The following is a 23854-nucleotide window of genomic DNA, read 5'->3' on the forward strand; positions in this document are numbered from 1 at the left end:
TCATCTTAAAAGGAGTTGACAGTTAACAGTAGCCAATAATTAAAGCATTGCACAAAGGTCAAAGGAAATTAAGTGGGAAAACACTTCTATACACAGAGAATGTAGAGGGTGGTGAGGGTATGGAATGGGTTGCCAAGCCATGTTAGTGATACTGAATCATTGGGACTTAACAGTTTTAAGATCAATCAGGAACTGGACGACCATAGATGGGCTGATGCACATAATCAAAGGCTAGAAACTGGGTTTTTGTTTCTCATTACTGTTGGCACAAACCATACACACACATGCTGGACCAATATGATAACTGCAATAGAGTATTTGTAATGCATCTGTCTTCTATTATCTGATTATTTGTACAAGTGAAGCTGGTGTGAGTCAGAAGCCTTACCTCCTCTGAGACCATTGTGCCGTTCACAATTTCATTAGGCAGGGTATCAGCAGGAGTTGACACGTCTGGAGCTGAAGCAGTAACGGCTTCCACAGAAGCTAAATACAAAATGTATTAAAATCTTCCCTTGTGAACTGTCACAAAAGCTACTATCATGTCACTAACTAATATGAATTAATCTGTGATTTCAATTGAAATGGTTAATAATAAAATTATAGCCTAACTTGTCTGTAATGTTTAATTAGCACATAGTTTATTATGCTTACATTGTCTAGGGAATACTTGACCTTTTTGTCCATTTCTCTGTATTCACTAACCCATAATGCAGCTTGTTTTTGTCCATTTCTCTGTATTCACTAACCCATAATGCAGCTTGTTTTTGTCCATTTCTCTGTATTCACTACCCCATAATGCAGCTTGTTTTTGTCCATTTCTCTCTATTCACTAACCCATAATGCAGCTTGTTTTTGTCCATTTCTCTGTATTCACTAACCCATAATGCAGCTTGTTTTTGTCAATTTCTCTGTATTCACTAACCCATAATGCAGCTTGTTTTTGTCCATTTCTCTGTATTCACTAACCCATAATGCAGCTTGTTTTTGTCAATTTCTCTGTATTCACTACCCCATAATGCAGCTTGTTTTTGTCCATTTCTCTGTATTCACTACCCCATAATGCAGCTTGTTTTTGTCCATTTCTCTCTATTCACTAACCCATAATGCAGCTTGTTTTTGTCCATTTCTCTGTATTCACTACCCCATAATGCAGCTTGTTTTTGTCCATTTCTCTGTATTCACTAACCCATAATGCAGCTTGTTTTTGTCCATTTCTCTGTATTCACTAACCCATAATGCAGCTTGTTTTTGTCAATTTCTCTGTATTCACTAACCCATAATGCAGCTTGTTTTTGTCCATTTCTCTGTATTCACTAACCCATAATGCAGCTTGTTTTTGTCCATTTCTCTGTATTCACTAACCCATAATGCAGCTTGTTTTTGTCAATTTCTCTGTATTCACTACCCCATAATGCAGCTTGTTTTTGTCCATTTCTCTGTATTCACTACCCCATAATGCAGCTTGTTTTTGTCCATTTCTCTGTATTCACTAACCCATAATGCAGCTTGTTTTTGTCAATTTCTCTGTATTCACTACCCCATAATGCAGCTTGTTTTTGTCCATTTCTCTGTATTCACTAACCCATAATGCAGCTTGTTTTTGTCAATTTCTCTGTATTCACTACCCCATAATGCAGCTTGTTTTTGTCCATTTCTCTGTATTCACTACCCCATAATGCAGCTTGTTTTTGTCCATTTCTCTCTATTCACTAACCCATAATGCAGCTTGTTTTTGTCCATTTCTCTGTATTCACTACCCTATAATGCAGCTTGTTTTTGTCCATTTCTCTGTATTCACTAACCCATAATGCAGCTTGTTTTTGTCAATTTCTCTGTATTCACTAACCCATAATGCAGCTTGTTTTTGTCCATTTCTCTGTATTCACTAACCCATAATGCAGCTTGTTTTTGTCAATTTCTCTGTATTCACTACCCCATAATGCAGCTTGTTTTTGTCCATTTCTCTGTATTCACTACCCCATAATGCAGCTTGTTTTTGTCCATTTCTCTCTATTCACTAACCCATAATGCAGCTTGTTTTTGTCCATTTCTCTGTATTCACTACCCCATAATGCAGCTTGTTTTTGTCCATTTCTCTGTATTCACTAACCCATAATGCAGCTTGTTTTTGTCCATTTCTCTCTATTCACTAACCCATAATGCAGCTTGTTTTTGTCCATTTCTCTCTATTCACTACCCCATAATGCAGCTTGTTTTTGTCCATTTCTCTCTATTCACTAACCCATAATGCAGCTTGTTTTTGTCCATTTCTCTCTATTCACTAACCCATAATGCAGCTCTGTTTCTCTACTCTCCTGCTTACATGGTTCTAAGTGTGTTATGCTATTCTCAAAAGTGATAGGAATCACTTCAAAACATTACAGTCAAAATCCTAAATCTATAGTTTTACATTTAACAAATACCTTACAGTCTAACATCATACCTCTCGTGGGTTCTGGAGTTGCTTGTGTCACTGTAGGCTTTTCAGTATTCCTCACCTCCCTAAAGACAAAAGCAGAAGTTTGGAAGGAATATGTTAAGTGACACTATACCGTAGTTATATATCAAATACACATATTCTCCATCGGGTTTGAATGGAAACAGACAATTAGCTAAATCCATGTCAGTTCAATTTTTTCTTTCTTTTCTATTTTCTTTCTGGGCAGCAGTGTGGAGTAGTGGTTAGGGCTCTGGACTCTTGACCGGAGGGTTGTGGGTTCAATCCCCAATGGGGGACACTGCTGTTGTACCCTTGAGCAAGGTACTTTACCTAGATTGCTCCAGTAAAAACCCAACTGTATAAATGGGTAATTGTATGTAAAAATAATGTGATATCTGTATAATGTGAAATCTTGTAACAATTGTAAGTCGCCCTGGATAAGGGTGTCTGCTAAGAAATTAATAATAATAATAATATTTGAAACCAATACTACTGGCATATGCATTAATCACAAATTACAAAAGCAAATATTTTGAAAGACAAATATTCAGGCATAGAAGAGGTTCACTTTATATACAGTCATATTTTAACTGCAGTCTAAGGTATTTACCCAGAGACTTTTTTTATTTTAAAGTTTCACAAATCTCAGTGTTTCATAGAAACTGCCAAGCTGCACCGTGCTAGAAATTGTTGATTCTATGTTTTGTCCAGGGGGCTGTGCTGTTTCTGTAAACTTTTGTAAAGGTCAGAAAGTTATGTTTTTTATTTCCTTTGTTCTCATTGCACCCTGAAGAGCTAACCCATATAGATCATTATTGATCATTTTTGGGTTTGCAAGGATGTTTCACCTCACACATAGGTCATTAGAAGAGGCAGGGAGGAATCGAAAGTCCAAAAACACAAAATACCATCCTTCAAAATGGGCAAAAATTTCTCCTTAGATCACATGTCCCAGTCTGAATGATGGCACACAACGCTAAATTTTAACAGGAGCCATTAGAGAAGGAAAATGTTTCTTTGTTTACCTTTCTTGGAGATTTTCTTCCCTGAAAGTAACTCTCTGTGAAAAAGAAAACAAAAATCACAGTTCAAAACTTAATTTCAGCAATTAACACTTTATATAACTCTTGTAATACTAAAATGTATTAATGTGTAACACTGGCTCCAGGGATCAGCCTTTTTTGAAATATCTCTTTAAGTAATTAGTCGTGACCTGAAAATCTTAAGTACACGGTAAATCATTAAACTATGCACAGTAAAAGTATATGAGGTATCTTTTAGTTAGGTCATTTCAATAAATAGTTTATTTTTGAATACCTCTAAAGGAAATGGCTCCTAGCCACCAAAATGTCTTATTTGCCTCAATTTGGAGTGTGCAGTACATTGAATCCCTATCCATTTTCAATGTGGTTAAGATACTTCTACATAACTGTTCTCTATTAGGAATTCACTGTGCACAGCTTAACTAGCACACATGACAGGGATTGTGGAGTAAACGCAAATTTTAAATTTTATAGCTTTGATATATATATATATATATATATAGTGGCAGAGCTGAGCTCTACCTGTAACCAAAGTGTGGGTGGTTTGTGTGTTTTGGTGGTGGTTGGCAGGGACGGGGTTAATTCCTGTCCCTGCCAAAAAAATGTGAGAATGTGGCTGCTCCCAAACAAGATAATTGGTGTCAATTGGGAACAGCCACAGACTATAAAAAGACAGCCTGCAGTTTCATTAAGGGGGTGATCACCAGGAAGTTGGTTTAAGAAGTGGAGTGTTGTGAGAAAGAAAGGTATTTGCTCAAAAAGTATGTGTTTTGGGTACCGGTAAACAGTTTAGCTGTCTGGTGATAGTTAAGGAACTTGATGAAGTTTTAGTTAGCACTCCTGAAAGGAGTTAGATTTTGCTTTGTTTATTTAGATTTATTTTGTAAACAAATAAATATACAGGCCTGCCCTGTTTGAAAACCTACCTATGCTGTTGGAGGGTTACATGACATAACAGCGAGTCCAAGACCATGCTGACATCACCACGGGGGCCAGTACAGTGACTGCCCATAACAGCGCTACAACATCACCGCGACTGCCCATAACAGCACTACGACATCACCGTGGGTGCCATTACTGCGCCGGCCATTACAGCAACTGCCCATAACAGCACTACGACATCACCGTGGGTGCCATTACTGCGGGGGCCATTACAGCAACTGCCCATAACAGCGCTACGACATCACCGCGGGGTCCATTACAGAGACTGCCCATAACAGCACTACGACATCACCGTGGGTGCCATTACTGCACCGGCCATTACAGCAACTGCCCATAACAGCGCTACGACATCACCGCGGGGTCCATTACAGAGACTGCCCATAACAGCACTACGACATCACCGTGGGTGCCATTACTGCACCGGCCATTACAGCAACTGCCCATAACAGCGCTACGACATCACCGCGGGGTCTATTACAGAGACTGCCCATAACAGCACTACGACATCACTGCGGGGGCCATTACAGCAACTGCCCATAACAGCACTACGACATCACCGCGGGGGCCATTACTGCGCCGGCCATTACAGCAACTGCCCATAACAGCACTACGACATCACTGCAGGGGCCATTACAGCGACTGCCCATAACAGCGCTACAACATCACCGCGGGGTCTATTACAGTGACTGCCCATAACAGCGCTACGACATCACCGCAGGGGCCATTACAGTGACTGCCCATAACAGCGCTACGACATCACCTCGGGGTCCATTACCGCGCCAGCCATTACAGCGACTGCCCATAACAGCACTACGACATCACTGCAGGGGCCATTACAGCGACTGCCCATAACAGCGCTACAACATCACCGCGGGGGCCATTACAGAGACTGCCCATAACAGCGCTACGACATCACTGCGGGGGCCATTAAGAGACTGCCCATAACAGCGCTACGACATCACCGCGGGGGCCATTACAGCGACTGCCCATAACAGCACTACGACATCACCGCGGGGGCCATTACAGAGACTGCCCATAACAGCGCTATGACATCACCTCGGGGTCCATTACCGCGCCAGCCATTACAGCGACTGCCCATAACAGCACTACGACATCACTGCAGGGCCATTACAGAGACTGCCCATAACAGTGCTACGACATCAACGTGGGGGCCATTACAGTGACTGCCCATAACAGCGCTACGACATCACCACGCCGAACTACAATTCCCAGAAGACTCTGCGAAGTTCACAAAAGTGCCACCTACCAGGAACTCGTACACACGACGCAGTCAGAGCGAGGTTCACCACAGAGTCAACTCATTAGCCTCGTAAAAGGATGCAGCTGTCAGGCATTCGTATTGCAGAGCTATTCATGGTAAACACCGATGAGCGCAGCTGGTGGCTGCTTTCGCGTTACTCCTAAAAAGTCTGCCTTGCAGTCAGGAGTCTGCGCCAGACATCACGGTCTACGTAGACGGAGCTAGGACAGCTTTGGGAGGTTTCCCAGCACAATCAACTGAGCAAACATGGAGACCGACTTGATTGATTTTCTGATTGCAAAAGACTATAGTTTTTTTTTCATTGTTCCCATACAGCTCCATCATAACTAGACTGGTAAATAAATTATGCAAATACTTATTTCAGTAACCCCATGACCATCTATTATGAATCTGTTTAAGCAATTAAAGTTGTGTACATCAGTTTTATATGGAGGATATTCTATGCCAAAATTATAAATAAATAAATACATACTGGAATAAGTACAGGATTAAATGCAGTAAAATAGGGGGCAGAGCAAGTAAAGCGCATTTAAGGAAGAGTGATAAGTGTCCAGAGGGAAAAAAGAGGAGTTCTACAGGTGCTGTCTGAAGAGGTGAGTCTTGAGGAGGTGCCGGAAGGTGGTCAGGGACTGGGCAGTCCTGACACCTGTTGGAAGGTCATCCCACCACTGCGGGGCGAGGGTGGAGAAGGAGCGGGCTCTAGAGACAGGGGAGCGTAGAGGAGGTAGAGCCAGTCTTCTGGTGTAGGAGGAGCGGAGAGGTCGAGTGGGCGTGTAGGGAGAGATGAGGGTCTGGAGGTAGCTGGGTGCAGACTGGTCAAGGCATCTGTAGGCTAGTACAAGAGTCTTGAACTGGGTGCGAGCGGTGATCGGGAGCCAGTGGAGTGAGCGGAGCAGTGGCATTACTCTGCCGAACTCCATGTACAGTGTGTAACTGCATGAACAGCGGAGGTGAGGTTTTAAAAGTCCCATCCACGTACCAGTTTGTGGACTGAGCCATATATTCTAAATTTCTTTCTGTTGAGAAAATGAGGATACGGTCAACTTCTGAGCCACTGTCAAACAGTAGGAAAGGACGACCATTTGTAGTTGTCATGTACTTTTGTGGAATCACTAGCTCCAGCAGATTGGCAGGGACTGGGGGAGCTTGCTCACGGCGACTATGTTCCTTCTGAATTAGCCGCTTCAGGGCGCGGGCCGAGGGCAGCTGTCCTTGCACAGCCCGTCACACTCTCTCTAAACCTGAGGAGAGGACTTGCTGGGTGCTTTCCTGTGTTGCACAGGCTCTTTCCTTAATGCTGTTTAGCACCTGCCATGCCAGGATTTTAGCCATGTTAGGGGCGTGGTTGTACACCTTATGCACATTGGCGATATGACCAAATTCCACCATAGCCCGGCCACGACAGTTAAAAGCATCATACTCTGTGCACTTCCAGTATGATGCAGTGAGATTTTCTTTTTCTTTACGATGAGTAAAACCTCCATGCAATAAAAGCGTGTTTCCACAAGCATTTTTTTTAGTTTTTCACTTGTTGCAGAATGATATTCAGCACGTGCTTGGATATATATATTTGTATTTGATTACTCCTCCACAGGACATCCGGGATTGGGACTGGGGACCGATACAAGGACATGACGTGTTTGGATTTTTTTTTAATGTATATCTTGTACAGATTTGTTTTTTAAGTAAAGAGTTTAACTTTATATTGTTGTCCTTGCTTCTCTGCCCTGTCGTATCCGTACTAAACCCACAGTTTACTTTCTAGCATGATGCTTTTCTCCAGAACGAGTTTGCTTTTGTTGTTTGAAATTAAAAGGTTGTAGTCAGATCATTCCCCTTTATGTACTTGCTGGGCATGTTTGGTGTTTTTATTATTATTATTATTATTATTATTATTATTATTATTATTATTATTATTATTATTATTTTAATTTTTTTTCTAGTACTACTGCTAATCAGGGTCTGTAAACTATGTTTAATAAAAGGGTCTATTAAAGACCCGTACAAATACATCACAGATCTTTACGTCTGCTAATATTTTTCAATTGTCAAAGGTGCAAGCTTCATCCAATTCTTCCAGTGACAGCGTGAGACTTGCAGCTCTTCCCCATTCCCCTGTATCTGAGTTCCAAGCAGAAGTTATTATTATTATTATTATTATTATTATTTAATTGTGCATTCATATCTTTATTTGAGTGAGTCTTCCACCCTCAAGGGTTCAGCGTATAATGCAATTGGCCAATATCCACAGTTGTTTGTCAAAAGTATCCCAATGTATGCTTCTGTAACACACATTAAATGGTGATTTCTTGTTTCTTTGAAAATATATTTATTCAGCGCTACAAGAGCACAACACAAACAAAGCCTTACATAACTGTAACAAGCTGAACTGGCAGTTTTTTGTTTTGGAACTTATTTTTATATTAGAAAACAGAAGAATATGGAGATTTTAGTAATGTACCATCTACATATATTTACCATAAATAAATAGGGGTGTTTATAGGAATGTACTATATACATGTATTCAACTTTAAATGTAGGGTGTTACACTTCCATAAATTAGGGTTTGTAAACTTTGGACGACCACTGTATACGCACACACACACACAGTATAAATCTATTCTCCAGCAGCTTACAGGATTACATTTTTAGGTGCCCTGCCAAATGGGCAAACAAATGTTTATACATATTGCGGCAGTGGTGGACAAAAGAAACACACCAAAGGCAGTTTTGGGGTCAAAATAGCAGTAACAACAACCACTGTTTATTTCTTCCTTGAGAAATGGACGCTCTGAGAAATGGGATGGGGGGCTGCTACTTTGTAATCGTACAATACGAGTCTTACTGACAATGCTAGGTGGGTGGGGAGAGTTGCTGGTAAGTGAAGCGTTTGTGAACTTCGCAGAGTCTTCTGGGAATTGTAGTTTGGCATGTTGATGTCGTATCGCTGTTATGGGCAGTCACTGTAATGGTCTGCGCTGTAATGTCCATCTCGGTGATGTCGTAGCACTGTTACGGGCAGTTGCTGTAATGGCCGGCACGCTAATGGTACCCATGGTGATGTCGGCACGGTCTTGGACTCGCGGTGATGTTGTGATACGCCGTTGGAGTGCTGTTTTTACACAAGACGGTCCTGCATGTGGCAAACTTACCCCACTTTACCACTATATATATATAGATTATATATACAGTGGCTCTCAAAAGTAATCACCCCCTTGGACTTTTCCACATTTTTATTGTGTTACAACATAAAATCAAAATGGATTTAATTAGGAGTCCACTGATCAACACAAAAAAGTCCATAATGTCAAAGTGAAAAATAAAATCTACAAATTGTTCTAAATTAATTACAAATATAAAACAGAAAATAATTGATTGCATAATTATTCACCCCCTTTGCTATGACACACCTAAATAACCTCTGGTGCAACCAATTGTCTTTGGAAGTCACATAATTAGTTGAATGTCCACCTGTGTGCAATTAAGGTGTTTCACATGATTTCAGGTTAAATACACCGGTCTCTGGGAGGTCCCACAGTTGGTTAGAAGACGAAGGAACATTCAAAGCAAATCCGGACTAAGGTTCTTCAAAAGCACCAATCAGGGGTAGAATATAAGAACATTTCCAAGGCATTGAATATCCCCCTGAGCACAGTAAAGTCCATTATTAAGAAATGGAGAGAATATGGCGCAACTGTGAATGTGTCTAGAACAGGCCGTCCTCAAAAACTGAGTATCCGGGCGAGAAGGGCACTAGTCAGGGAGGCCACCAAGAGGTCTATGGCAACTCTAAAGGAGTTACAGTCTTCCATGGCTGAGCTGGGAGACACTGCATACGGCAACAATAGCCCGGGTGCTTCACAAAACTGGCCTTTATGGGAGAGTGGCAAAAAGAAAGCCATTGTTGAAAAAAAAAACTCACATCAAATCTCGGCTAGAGTTTGCCAGAAGGCATGTGGGAGACTCTGAGACCAAGTGGAAGAAGATTCTATGGTCTGATGAGAATATATATATATATATATATATATATATATATATATATATATATATATATATATATATATATATATATATCTATATATACATCTTATCTAGACAAGGTTCCTGACAAGTGTGTAGTCAGTGCTTCGAAGGAGCTAGATGTTTGTTTTGTTTTGTTTATTTTGTTTATTAAAAAATATCATGTCAGCGCATAAAAATCAATTTCTGTGTGCTGGGTCATTTTTCTAGGTGAAAACGAATGACCGTGAGTGCGGACGGTTACTATATATATATATATATATATATATATATATATATATATATATATATATATATTACTTGCAATAAGATACACTGTACTAAATCAGCTTGGTTTGTATTACACAGTTTCAAAACCACCAAAAGCTGAGTATGTAGCAGACATGTGGGGCGTTTATGAAGTCCAACATGTATTCCAGAGTAGTAGAACAGGACCTTACCCTTAGAACCATATCAACATGTTCTGGTGAGCTGCTGAAGTTCTTCGCAATGTCAGTGATGCACAGGGAGTCTTGCTGGCAGGTATTCACCCAGCTCTGGTACTCTGTCGTCTCTGGAATTCGGTCCAGAAATATCCGAAAGGCTTCCCACACGGCTTCCTGGCAAACTAAGCACAAGAGCACTGTTCATGAACTCGGTAATAGTTAAACTAAGCACAAGGGCACTGTTCATGAACTCGGTAACAGTTAAACTAAGCACAAGGTCACTGTTCGGTAACAGTTAAACTAAGCACAAGGGCACTGTTCATGAAATCGGTAACAGTTAAACTAAGCACAAGGGCACTGTTCATGAACTTGGTAACAGTTAAACTAAGCACAAGGGCACTGTTCATGAACTTGGTAACAGTTAAACTAAGCACAAGGGCACTGTTCATGAACTCGGTAATAGTTAAACTAAGCACAAGGGCACTGTTCATGAACTCGGTAACAGTTAAACTAAGCACAAGGGCACTGTTTGGTAACAGTTAAACTAAGCACAAGGGCACTGTTCATGAACTCGGTAACAGTTAAACTAAGCACAAGGGCACTGTTCGGTTGAAGAGTCTGCATTTTTGCCTACTTCAAAGCTGTAATGTTCCATGTTACAAGCACTACTCTCCAGAAAATCGCAACAAGATACTTTGGACTGGATGGCCCGACAATTCATTCCCAGGGTTAGGCGGAAGTCGGCCATCTAGAAAGGTGGTGGAGCTACGCTATACTAAATCATCGACCCGGAAGGGAAACGATGTGGCAGCCACGGATTGGAGGAGTGTTTGCAATCGTTAACCAAGGGGTCGTGTGTGGTGGAATTTTCTGCATACAACCGAGCAGGCACCGGTCCCGTACCGAGAGAACGATTGAGACAGAGACAAGTCGGAGCAACTCACATTTTATTAGTCTGCAGACTGGAGCATTCAACAAAGTAACACAGACTCTGCAAGCAACCGCAAAGAAAGCTCAAAATACACTAAGTCAAACAGTTCCTTATATAATCAGTTTTTGCACAGAGTTCATGACTTGTGGTAATTCCTATCCTCCTCAGTCAGCTCAAACCAACCTTGTGGTATTCTTGATACTGTTGTCTACCGACTTTTCTGATTGGCTGATTTTTCTAGTTGCTAGGGAGAGAGTGTCTGTGAGGTCCCACAAAGTTGATTCTCCCAATACAAGAATATTAGCTAAGTGACTGGGGAGAAAAGAGGAACTATCGCTGTCTCAAAATATTATCATTTGAGACAGTGTCCTATTCTCATGTCGCTGACTCATGCACTTCTCTGAAAACAGGGCTGCTGACCCTTGGCCACATTCCAGTGTGTTAGTTCAACATTGTAAATCTAATACTTTGTTAACATCAAACTTCATATAATATCATTATTCAGGTTATACAAATCACAGAGATCACCCAAACATATTAGATTAGAACTCTTCGTGCGATTATTCTATTATTCTTCTATCACACGTGGTTGACGGTATTTAAGGGGATGTAGTGATGTGATCTGTTCCTTTGTAATGGTTAAAGGTAACTGGAAGGAGAACCGTGTTGTAAATCGTGTTTGTTTGTTTTGTTCTGCCCTGTCTAAACAATTTCACTGTTTGTTATTATTAGACGGCTGAACATGATCCGGAGCTGCCGCCAAAGGCCAGCACTAAAACCGGACAACATCACTGAACTTTGTTTCACTGAAGAACTGTATTGTCACTATGAGCACTAGAGCACGCACTGTGCACTGTGGTTGTGTTTGTGTCTGTGTCCCATACATGTGGGTGAAAAAGAATGGGACTATTATTATTTCGGAGCAAACCCGTGGATTACAAATAAAGCAATACACGCCGCTGTATTTCTTCTCATTGTTTATTGTCTACTGCTGTTTGTCATCAGGCAATTGGATTTAAAAATAAACCACCATTGCACCTGGATTATCGTTGTCTGTCTGATTACTGATCACCTGCACCTGCACACTGTTAACCACTTTGCCACAGTTCCCCAAAATAAAAACTAGTCAAGAATGCAATTATTTATGGATATTTATTTATAACACTAGAGTACTGTTGCATATTTTCATCAAATGGTATATTAATCTGACTTAGTGCAATGGTATCCATAGTAAACTTAAAAGCTTGCAGAATTCATCCATTGCTGTTTAAATCCTGTTACTTAGCCAAAGTGTGCTTTTATTTCCTTCTCTAAGCAGAACTGGCCAAATGCTATTATGTAAGAAATGAACAGAAAGTAACATCTGAATAGGTGAAGGACAGTGTTAATGCTGGCGGAATAACAGACTTAATGAAAGGCAATGTCAGAATGATTGATTCATGAGAAAACTGTGATCCTGTCAAAAATGGATTGAGGTGTCAAGGAGAAAGAGGAGGAGGGGGAGTAAAGCAGGAGAGAAAGAACTTTGCTGTAAAGAAGGTGTTGGATGTGCATAGTCAGCAAACTCCACAGCGAATACTCCTGTTTTCTGAGTAAAGATGTAAGCAGTGACTTTCAAAGCATTTGAAAGTGGACAAAAGAAGGATATTGGGTCATGTACCATATTTGAACCTCCTAGAATAAGCGATCCCCAGTGATTCACAAGGTAAAAGCACTTCATGTGAGAATGGTTTGAATTCCACTTATGTCAAAGTGCCTATCTTGGCTAGAGACCCACAGGGAGCTTTGTAGTGTCCTTGGAGCTCCCCGGTTAGGGAGGAAAGTGGATTTTGGCTGATTAGCCTCATTGTTCTTCCAAAGCTGTGCCCCCGCCCCCAGGGTTCAGTAGCTTGCTGACATCTGTTGCTTTGGTTTCACATGTGAAATGTGAATGGTCAGGGTCATGTCACCCATGTAGGAAGATTTCATTGAGAAAAAAGCTGCCAGTATCATAATTCTTTTTCCACTATTGTAAAATACAGATTACATATTAATTAATTGAAACAGGAAGCACTTGAATACAATATTAGGTGACACCCTCCCCCAAGAAAGATCTAGTTCTGGCATTTTGCATGTATGTGTCAAGATAGTGAATCAGCAATACATGTGAATCTCCTGATCAGCATGCCCAGTAGAATGTCTAGAAAATCAAAGAGACAAACCTAAAGGGAATAACACTCCAGATCAAAGCAACTTTATCTCATGTTATTACTTAAGGTAACCCTGCAGAACAATGTCACACAGTACAGCAGAAAAGTTGGATTTAAAGGTTTTGAAAAAGTGGTGGCATCTTCAGAAAGAAAGTGTTATATATGTATATATACAGACGTGCTCAAATTTGTTGGTACCCTTACAGCTCATTGAAATAATGCTTCATTCCTTCTGAAAAGTGATGAAATTAAAAGCTATTTTATCATGTATACTTGCATGCCTTTGGTATGTCATAGAATAAAGCAAAGAAGCTGTGAAAAGAGATGAATTATTGCTTATTCTACAAAGATATTCTAAAATGGCCTGGACACATTTGTTGGTACCCCTTAGAAAAGATAATAAAGAATTGGATTATAGTGATATTTCAAACTAATTAGTTTATTTAATTAGTATCACACATGTCTCCAATCTTGTAATCAGTCATTCAGCCTATTTAAATGGAGAAAAGTAGTCACTGTGCTGTTTGGTATCATTGTGTGCACCACACTGAACATGGACCAGAGAAAGCAAAGGAGAGAGTTGTCTGAGGAGATCAGAAAGAAAATAATAGACAAGCATGGTAAAGGTAAAGGCTACAAGACCATCTCCAAGCAGCTTGATGTTCCTGTGACAACAGTTGCAAATATTATTAAGAAGTTTAAGGTCCATGGAACTGTACCCAACCTCCCTGGGCGCGGCCGCAAGAGGAAAATCGACCCCAGATTGAACAGAAGGATAGTGCGAATGGTAGAAAAAGAACCAAGAATAACTGCCAAAGAGATACAAGCAGAACTCCAAGGTGAAGGTACGTCAGTTTCTGATCGCACCATCCGTCGCTTTTTGAGCGAAAGTGGGCTCCATGGAATAAGACCCAGGAGGACTCCACTTTTGAAAGAAAAAACATAAAAAAGCCAGACTGGAATTTGCTAAAATGCATATTGACAAGCCACAATCCTTCTGGGAGAATGACCTTTGGACAGATTAATCAAAACTGGAGCTTTTTGGCAAGTCACATCAGCTCTATGTTCACAGACGAAAAAATGAAGCTTTCAAAGAAAAGAACACAATACCTACAGTGAGACATGGAGGAGACTCGGTTATGTTTTGGGGCTGCTTTGCTGTGCCTGGCACAGGGTGCCTTGAATCTGTGCAGGGCACAATGAAATCTCAAGACTATCAAGGTATTCTGGAGCAAAACGTACTGCCCAGTGTCAGAAAGCTCTGTCTCAGTCGCAGGTCATGGGTCCTCCAACAGGATAATGACCCAAAACACACAGCTAAAAGCACCCAAGAATGGATAAGAACAAAACATTGGACTATTCTGAAGTGGCCTTCTATGAGTCCTGATCTGAATCCTATCGAATATCTATGGAAAGAGCTGAAACTTACAGTCTGGAGAAGGCACCCATCAAACCTGAGACAGCTGGAGCAGTTTGCTCAGGAAGAGTGGGCCAAACTACCTGTTAACAGGTGCAGAAGTCTCATTGAGAGCTACAGAAAATGTTTGATTGCAGTGATTGCCTCTAAAGGTTGTGCAACAAAATATTAGGTTAGCGGTCCCATCATTTTTGGCCATGCCATTTTCATTTGTTTTATTATTTACAATATTATGTTGAATAAAAAATCAAAAGCAAAGTCTGATTTCTATTAAATATGGAATAAACAATGGTGGATGCCAATTACTTTTGTCAGTTTCAAGTTATTTCAGAGAAAATTGTGCATTCTTCGTTTTTTGTGGAGGGGTACCAACAAATTTGAGCACGTCTGTATCTGTAACTGAACATTGAACCGCAGACCCTATTCAAAAAGCTTGGACCTCAATATGTTTAATGAAATAAAGTTTATTCATAGACACGTTCTGGACTGCTGCTGGCTTCTTTATTAACAACAAAGAGCATGAATACCAAACTTTATTTAAAAGGCATGGGAGAGTTTGTGTACAGGGCCCATTATTCCTTGTGACAACACAACATGTAACGTCTGTCTTTCTTAAATTGAATATTTATGATAATCAGTTGATTATTGTTTGCTATATAGAGCAGTTGTATCCCACTATAGACATTAGGGAGCCTGTGAAATAGAGAGAAGGTAACTGAGCTGCAAATCTCCCTCCCGACCAGAAAGAGCACTGTGTAAGGTTGGTGGTATGCTTTCCCATAGACAGGGTGATTTGAGAGTATGTGGGAAGTAGGCCATTTTGGAGGAAGCTCGTATCTGCGACTTTGCTAAAGAAATCGATTGTGATCAGCTGCCGGGCAGGCTGATTACAGGGTGGAGTGTGGCAGTACAAAGAGGACGCAGTTATACAGCCCCTTGCACTGGAGTTACTAACATGCTGAAGCACTGTGTTTTTGATTGTGTTTTGTATTGCAGAGGACTAGGAGACAGGAGCTGCAGCCTTGGAGGTAGCACAAACCCCAGAGCACTACCATCACTGCACAGCACAGTGAAGCACAATTCTTGTACTGTTTTACTTTCTGTTTGGGTTTATTATAATGGTAGGGGAATGAAACATGAATGGTTGAATTTTGTATATAGAATGTTCTGTCAAAACACTGAAAACACCCACCCACATGCCATAAGCAACTATATGAGCAGAACCACTTGTGAATGCACATTGGTGTGATTTGCAGTATTAGGCAGCCCCCCACCCCACCCCACCCCACCCCCCTGTGGTTACTGTCACAGCAAGCATGAGAATCTCAGGTAGCCCACATCGGTGACACAGGCAGTACAGCCCAAACAGATCTTACCTCTCAGTTTGTAATATGCTTGGTGGCTTTCTATGATTTGTTTGATTGATTCTTCAGGGCAGACCTTCACTCCTGTGTGGAATAAGGCCGATCTTTTCGTCCGGTGTCTTTCCAAATCAAATATTGTCTTGATCGCTGATGACCGTTTGGTTGTCATTAAAATATTTATTAGGCCTCCTGGCCGAGGAATACTAACACGAGTCTTAACTTCTCCCAGATTTTCTTGACTGTGCACGTCTGAAATAGAATTGTAGAATTGGTATACTAATAGAGCCTAGCTGATAATCAAGTGTTTAGATAATAGTAAACAAAGGGGTCAACATAGGTAATGAAGGCTACAGATGTGTCATGATCAATTACCGTAATATTCAGAAAAAGTAGAACATGCACACAGCTGTAGTTTATTAACACAATTAACTGTGGACATACACATAATAAGAACCATTATATTTTATTTTTGAGTCATGTATTTATCTGTCACTAATGAGTTGCTTTATACAACTGTCCCTACTTCCTGCCAAGGAGACCCCATCATTCTTCACTGCTCATTATTACCAAGGAGACAGGCGTCCAACCCAGCAACATGTAACATGTAACACAGTAAAATAAAAAGGTCCTTTAAACAAGCATTTGCTGTCCATGGTCCTGAAGCAATATCTTTGGCTGTTTAACAAAAGTAATGTGCTTTATGTAAGGCTACGATTTTGTCATGGAGGTTACGGAGGTGACAGGAATCGTGAAAATCGTGAATTTGAACAAAAGTCAGTGAAATCTTGGAAATGGATGTAAAAACACATTTGGTTAGACACTTCCTATATTTCCTTTAAAAATGCAGTATGCCATGTACTGAAAATACAAATCTGCGAGTATCTGTAAATTGTTTGGTTGTGTATCATTTACCTGTAGCTATGTAGGTCAGTGAATGAGATTTGTATTTTATAGCTGAGCGAGCGAGCATGTAAGTGAACACAGATCGGATGTTACTGTAAACTCTCGGTTGTGATCTTCACATACATACAGCGCTTGTTAATTATTTTTAACAAAAAAGTAGGCTTGCATCTTCAGAAAATATTAATTAATAATTACATTTAATTTCTTGAATTTTTTTTCATGTAATGTACTGTACCCGAGTATGTTGAAAATAAATACTTACTTTCTCTAAAACTAAACATTGTTAAACAAAATACTTTAGACTGCCATTGAACATTATTATTATTATTATTATTATTATTATTATTATTATTATTATTATTATTATTATTATTAATTTCTTAGCAGACGCCCTTATCCAGGGCGACCTACAGTCGTAAACAAAAATACATTTCAAGAATCACAGTACAAGTAATAATACAATTAAGAGCAAGATAAATGCATCTTTTTTTACTTCCAGCAAAACACAAATGTTATGTTCTCTGATACCACTGTGCCTACTTGTGTGATTTGATCTTTCAACCCTCTTTTTTTTTTTTTTTTTAAAGGGCAGTGCTGTGTAGGCTACTCAAACAACCAATTTAAACATATTGTTTTTATTACTGAATAAAAAATATATACTCTTTCATTTTGAACACGGTAATAAAAAACAATTATTTGATATGCTGATGTTTATATATCGTTATTCATATATATATATATATATATATATATATATATATATATATATATATATGTGTGTGTGTGTGTGTGTGTGTGTGTGTGTGTGTGTTTGTGTGTTTGTGTGTGTGTGTGTGAGTGTGTGTGTGAGTGTGTGTGTGTGTGTGTGTGTGTGTGTGTGTGTGTTTGTGTGTTTGTGTGTGTGTGTGTGTGAGTGTGTGTGTTTGTGTGTGTGTGTGTTTGTTAAATAAGTGCATTTATGCTGGACGTGCACAGAGAAATAGGAACACAGTTTATTTCAGACGCTGTCTGTTTGTGAAAGCCTGCATAGTACAGTATTAACTAAGTTTTGTAAAGTAACATTTAGTCAAAAGCAATAGTCTTTATATTATTCGTTTTGGTGTACTATTTAAAAGCATTTGTATATGTTGATGTAGCTAAAATTCCATTATTTAGTGGCCTTTCCATGATTTTTTTTTTTTTTTTTCGAAACTCAAATGCAACACTGAAGAAACTGAGTTCTCAAAACATTAAATTCAGATTTTTCACAAACGTGTCAAAAAGCAATGAGGCCGCACTGGATTCACCAGCCATTAATGTTGTATAAATGAAAAGTATGTAATAATTTGAATTCCCAAAATGCAATACACAAAATACTTATACATGTTACATAATACTCCTGTACTGAAGACCCACATGTCTTTACCATTGTTGATGCATCTCTATGTCCAAGAATACCAGTTTCCCTGTAGATTAAACACATCTTTAAGACAGACCCTGGGACAGTTCTTTATTATTATTATTATTATTATTATTATTATTATTATTATTATTATTATTATTATTATTATTATTATTTATTTATTTATTTATTTATTTATTTATTTATTTGTTTATTTATTTATTCCTTAGCAGACGCCCTTATCCGGGGCGACTTACTATTGTTACAAGATATCACATTATTTCACATTATACATATTATACATTATATGTTCTTGTAAGATGCTTTTACTGTATTGCAGGGATTTACCAATCTGTCTTATACAATGGTATAGAAGAGAATGTGCACCTACTGTTCTTCCCATTGTGCAACACTTTCATTTTTTCCTCATACACCTTTAGTGTTATCAATTTGATCTGTTCTTTATTAAAATCAATAGTGTGGCATCTAAAAGTTGCTCAGCTACAATCCATATATAAAAATATGAATCATAACTTTTAAAATTGCTCAGAAATACAAATCTGCAATAAATCAAACAAAGTGACATGCTCAATAAAAAAATGTAAATATATATCCAATAGCTATCAAATTATATTTCTAAATCTAAGAGACAATTGTAATACAGCAGATTTTTTTTTTTTGTTTTGGCATAAATATTTGAATAGTGTACTTTGATGCCATGTTCATATGCTACAATGTAGCCCTCTGAAAAGGGTATGAAGCCATCTTGCAGTTATGTATCTCTCCTGTGAAATCTCACGGCCTTATTAGGTTAAGCGTTGTTGCTCAATGGGACCAGCATGCAATGCCCTCCAGCCACTGGACTGACACTTTCAATCTGGTTGCTCAATAGCGTCTCATGAGCAACACTCAATCAGTCACTCAGTTAATTCACAAGAGGTAGCAGGGAATTTTCTTTCAAGAAAATGAATAATTAAACCATTTCTTGAATGGGCCTAACTGGGAATTTCTTTTTGTGTATAGTTACATTTCCCTAGTGCTTTCTCCTTTTAAATATGATAAATTCACAGATTAGTGCAAGTATATAATCTGCTTAATAATGGAAGAAACACAAGTCAGAATTAATTAGTGTACTTTACACAGCGTACCAGAACACTTTTGTTTAGTTTCAGAAAGAAGGTGGGGATCAGAAGTCCCTAATTGCTGTTTCAGAACTAATATATCACAATGATTATGAATTAAAACTAAAGGCCTCAGATGAGTATGCATTCCATTGATCTCAACGTGACTCGGAGAACAAGGGTTCATCTGTTGTAATTACAATTCCCAACACAATCTGCTCCCATTCATAAATCAAAACTGGCCAGCTCTTACAAACAGCTAGGTGAGCACTTCAGCAAAAACATGCAATGGACGTCAAAGTGCCAAACATCTTTATCTTATCTTGTAAATGTCAAATGTTTTGGTCTGTGTTACGTGTGTGCGTTGTCACTGAACAATACTGAGGCAGACACAGAGCATTGGATGTTGACAAGCTGCACAGGCAACCAATTGAGCAGTTAGGCTCGCCCAGGGCCGAGCTGATCGGAATGTTCGGATTGGCTGGGGGGCGTGCCTGGGGAGGCTGCCCGCAGCTCAAAAGATGCCTGCGCCACAGCTCGAGGAGACTGCATGGCCATGCTACACAGAGGGGCGCTTTGTTTACATTCAGGAGAAGAGCGTCCGCTCTGCAGGATAACTACTACAGAATCATTCAACTGCTAGATGGTGCTTGTGAGGCTGTGCTCAGCCAGGACCGTCACAATGACCCGGAGGACATCGGAAGCAGCAGTAGTAGGTTAGTTTAGGGGATGTTAAGTATAGGGAGGGTTTCTTAGTATAGTAGGTTCCTGGGGCTAGTGGTTGCCTTGTGTGGCAAACTTTTTAGCTATGTTTTGTTTTCTTTATTAAATCTGACATTAGGGCTACCATTTCTGGTATGCTAGTGACAGCCTGTGTGTTAAATAAAATCTGAACGACTGTGTGGCGTGTCAGCACCCACTGCTCTGTGACTACCAGTGACAACCCACACACATAGCAAATCCCCATCTTTAATATCATCTTTTAAAACTATAGAAATAAATCACACATTTAATCTGTACTGATGCTGTCTAATAGACTTCTCGTTTTGCATTCTGGACACTACATGATTTGGTTCTTTCATTCATGCATCCATTCCTGCTGTGCCTTAAATTTATCTTCATCAAGTTCGACTCTTTCTCTAACTTCAGTCTGTCTCTTTCCAATTGCAGCTTTTCTCTCTCGATATCGAGTGGGTAAATGCATAGACAAAAGTTCATTATATTACTATTCTTAATAATAGTACTATAGTAGTAGTACAGGCACACTCCTGGTTAGCGGGGGTGCATTTGCCACAGCAATACTTATACTTGCGGAAACCCCCCACCCCCCCACCCCCCCACCCCCACACCCCCCCCCTGCCAAATTAAAGCCTTCTGTATGTGTATGAAGTATAATTTCCTGTTTACGATAGGCAGGCACAGTGATCTTTAAAACATTAAAATGACTGGTAATATAAAATGTGTTCAAGCAGAAACTCTAACTCAACATAGTGTGTGAATAAATGTCATCCAAAAACCAGTGGCGTTAGGTAGGAGGGAAGCTTATTTGATTCATATAATATACCTGGAGGTGGTGTTAACTGCAAAGGAGCTTCTACAGAATTCAGAATGATCTCCACAGTTTATACACACTTTGTAGTCAAAAGTTTACATACCCCAATGGAAAGGTATAAGTTCTAGAAATTTCTCGAAAACAAAGAATTTTAGGAAAAATCTTTTGAAGCAAAAGTTTTGCTTTTGTGGATGAGGAATAAAAGTTCAACAATTATTTATTTCAGCATTTTTTTTTTTCCAAACTCAAAAAATGCTAATTCAAAAGTATTCATACCCTTTGATGCTATGATAGTATTGTCTACAAGGTGCTAGAAATTTCAATATGATAATGCAGAACCTAATTCTAGAAAAGTCTAGAAAATGCTGGATTGTAGGTGAGTATAAAAGGGTTAAGTATAGGTTGATTGTTGTCATTACCAATAAGTCAATATAGGAAAAAATGAAGAACTATCTGAAGACCTTAGGCAGAAAAGTATTTATTCTCATAAAGCTGGAAAAGGATACAAGAAGATTTCCAAGCATTTGAGTATCCCAATTTCAACTATTGTTTCTATTATCAAGAAGTACAAGACTCATGGTACTGTCACAACACTCCCTCGGTCTGGAATAAAGAACGTTTTTTCACCAAGAACAAGTAGAAGAATTGTGAGGAAGGTTAATAACAATCCCAGATTGACTGCCAAAGATATTCAAAGTCATTTGGCTGCAAGTGGGACTGGGGTTTCCATTTCAACCATAGGTCAAGTATTGCATGGTGAAGGTTTCAATGGGTTTCGTTCTGGTCAAAGGTTTTGTGGAGTGATGAAACAAAAATTGAGTTATTTGGTCATGCTGATAGTCGTTATGTTTGGAGAAAGTCTGCTGAGGTGTACAAAGAAAAGAAAACCATACCTACTGTCAAGCATGGAGGTGGTAATATCCTTCTATGGGGCTGTTTTTCTCGAATGGCACAGAAAATATATTTCCAATACATGGTAAAATGGATTCCATAGCATACCAAAAGATATTGTCCAATCATCTGAAACCCTCCGCTACAAAACTTAAAGTTAAAGTGTAACCAGACCTTCCAACACAACAACGATCCAAAGCACACATCAAAATCTACTTCAGAATGGTTAAAGAAGAATAAAATCAAAGTCCTAAATCCCTAAATCCAATTGAGAATATTTGGTATGAGTTAAAGAAGGCTATGGACAAGAGAAGTCATCAGAATTTGAATGAACTGGAACAATTTTTCGTTGAAGAATGGTAAAAAAAATCACCAAAGAATCATGCCAAAAGCTCATTGACAAATATCCTAATCGTTTAAATAAGGTTATTATTGCTAAAGGTGCCTCAACTAGCTATTAATTTAATGTTCCCTCTTCCCCTCTCCTGACCCGCTCTCTGTCTCACACTTGGTTTGCTGGTCGAACTGAACTATCAACCGCCGTTTAGCCAGGCCATTTATAGTTTAGAAACTGCTAATTAAAATGATCCACGAGTGGGAATGTTACCTTTTGTAAAAAATATAGCGTTGATTACATGGTGCTTTATACATGGTTAATTCACAGAAAGTTACATTTTTGCTTCACTATATGTGCATTATAGAGAGGGAGTTATTTTATTTTGTATTTTAGTCAGATGTGAGTTGCTATGTGTCACGCGGTGCCCCTAAATGGTAAAATACATTTATAATCAAGTTTATACCACGACCTGTAAACTTTGTAAACAGGCAGAAACAGTTATTTTAAATATTATTACCATAAATCATATTATATCATGTTTATGAGTTGGTATGGGTTAGTTGCTGAAATATTAATGTCCTGCAATCAGTAAATATTTGTAATCATTCACAAAAGCAACCTCACACTATGTTTGTTTATTTTCTAAGTGGATTGAAATTTCAGTTAAAAATATTACCATATTATTGGCAGCTTAAAAAAAGAAATAGCACAAAATACTTCTCTGAAACAAAGCCTTAACAACTCACCTGTTCTTCCAAAAACATGATAGGTAAACAAAAAGATGATAAACAGTAGTCCAGTTTTCAAATGCATGATTAGTTACTTAAAATTTAGCAGGAACAAAAAATTGGATTGTGTTTAGCTCGTGCCCATGAATTCCAAAAGTAGGAATGGTTAAAGTTACTGTTTCAGTAATTGTAACCCAGTGGTCCTTGTGATGCTCCCACTAGCTCAGGTTCAAACCAGATAGTAAAACTTCCAAGGACCTGGCTGTTAAGACAGAAGAGCACACTGCTGAACCGAGGTGAGATGAAACTCCGAGTGAGTCAAATAGTGCAGAAAGTTTAAAAAAGCTGTCAGTTTCTGGAATAGACTGTTTATCTGCTGCTCAGACATAAGCCTGCTTACTGCTGGCTGGACTATCTTCATCTTGTTAGTGGACTTCTGGCCTACCATCTGTCAGCCTGTAACCTGCATGGCTCCAGCACTCACAGCAGCCTCAGACTGTATCATACAAGCAAAACTGTACTGGGCCATCTGATATACTGGCAGCATACCAGGTCACTCCAAGTAGGACAATACAAGCACTGTGTGTGTGTGTGTGTGTGTGCATGTGTGTGTGTGTTCAAGTTGTGGATGCAGGCCCCATTGTTTACGTCTTTTTGGAATAGGATTACTCTTGCCATTCTTCCTTATACTTTAAGCTTCTTGTAACTAAATCCAAATGGGAGTGGTGTGACTTTCAGATGTGGAGGGAATTGTTGCACAATTGAGGTGGCATTTGTAACCTGGCTTCTTGAGGGTTATAGTACAATCTGAAACATGTCATATGAATTGCAGATACATCTTGCAGCTGATGGTTACATTTCTGACATTAGGTATATAATATGAAA

At 39.2% G+C, this 23854-nt stretch overlaps 1 protein-coding gene across 5 annotated transcripts in view; it reads right to left on the reverse strand.

The window, feature by feature from the left end:
• The window catches only part of LOC117970043 (interphotoreceptor matrix proteoglycan 1), a 58290-nt gene extending 34932 nt beyond the window's left edge, over positions 1-23358 (reverse strand). For 2 of the 5 annotated variants that reach the window (XM_059023536.1, XM_059023538.1), the window contains exons 1-6: positions 22988-23357; positions 16069-16305; positions 10171-10337; positions 3469-3503; positions 2447-2505; positions 389-486 (exon numbers count right to left, since the gene is read on the reverse strand). In XM_059023536.1, the coding sequence (XP_058879519.1) occupies positions 389-486; positions 2447-2505; positions 3469-3503; positions 10171-10337; positions 16069-16305; positions 22988-23054 (663 nt within the window). In that variant the 5' untranslated portion in view covers positions 23055-23357. Of the gene's footprint in view, positions 1-388; positions 487-2446; positions 2506-3468; positions 3504-10170; positions 10338-16068; positions 16306-22987 lie in introns of all 5 variants that reach the window. The other 3 variants (XM_059023537.1, XM_059023539.1, XM_059023541.1) reach the window with 3 other exon arrangements.
• Positions 23359-23854: the final 496 nt, after the last annotated feature.

The sequence above is a fragment of the Acipenser ruthenus genome, chromosome 5, assembly GCF_902713425.1.
Source record: "Acipenser ruthenus chromosome 5, fAciRut3.2 maternal haplotype, whole genome shotgun sequence".
In the NCBI taxonomy this organism is placed as follows: Eukaryota; Metazoa; Chordata; class Actinopteri; order Acipenseriformes; family Acipenseridae; genus Acipenser; species Acipenser ruthenus.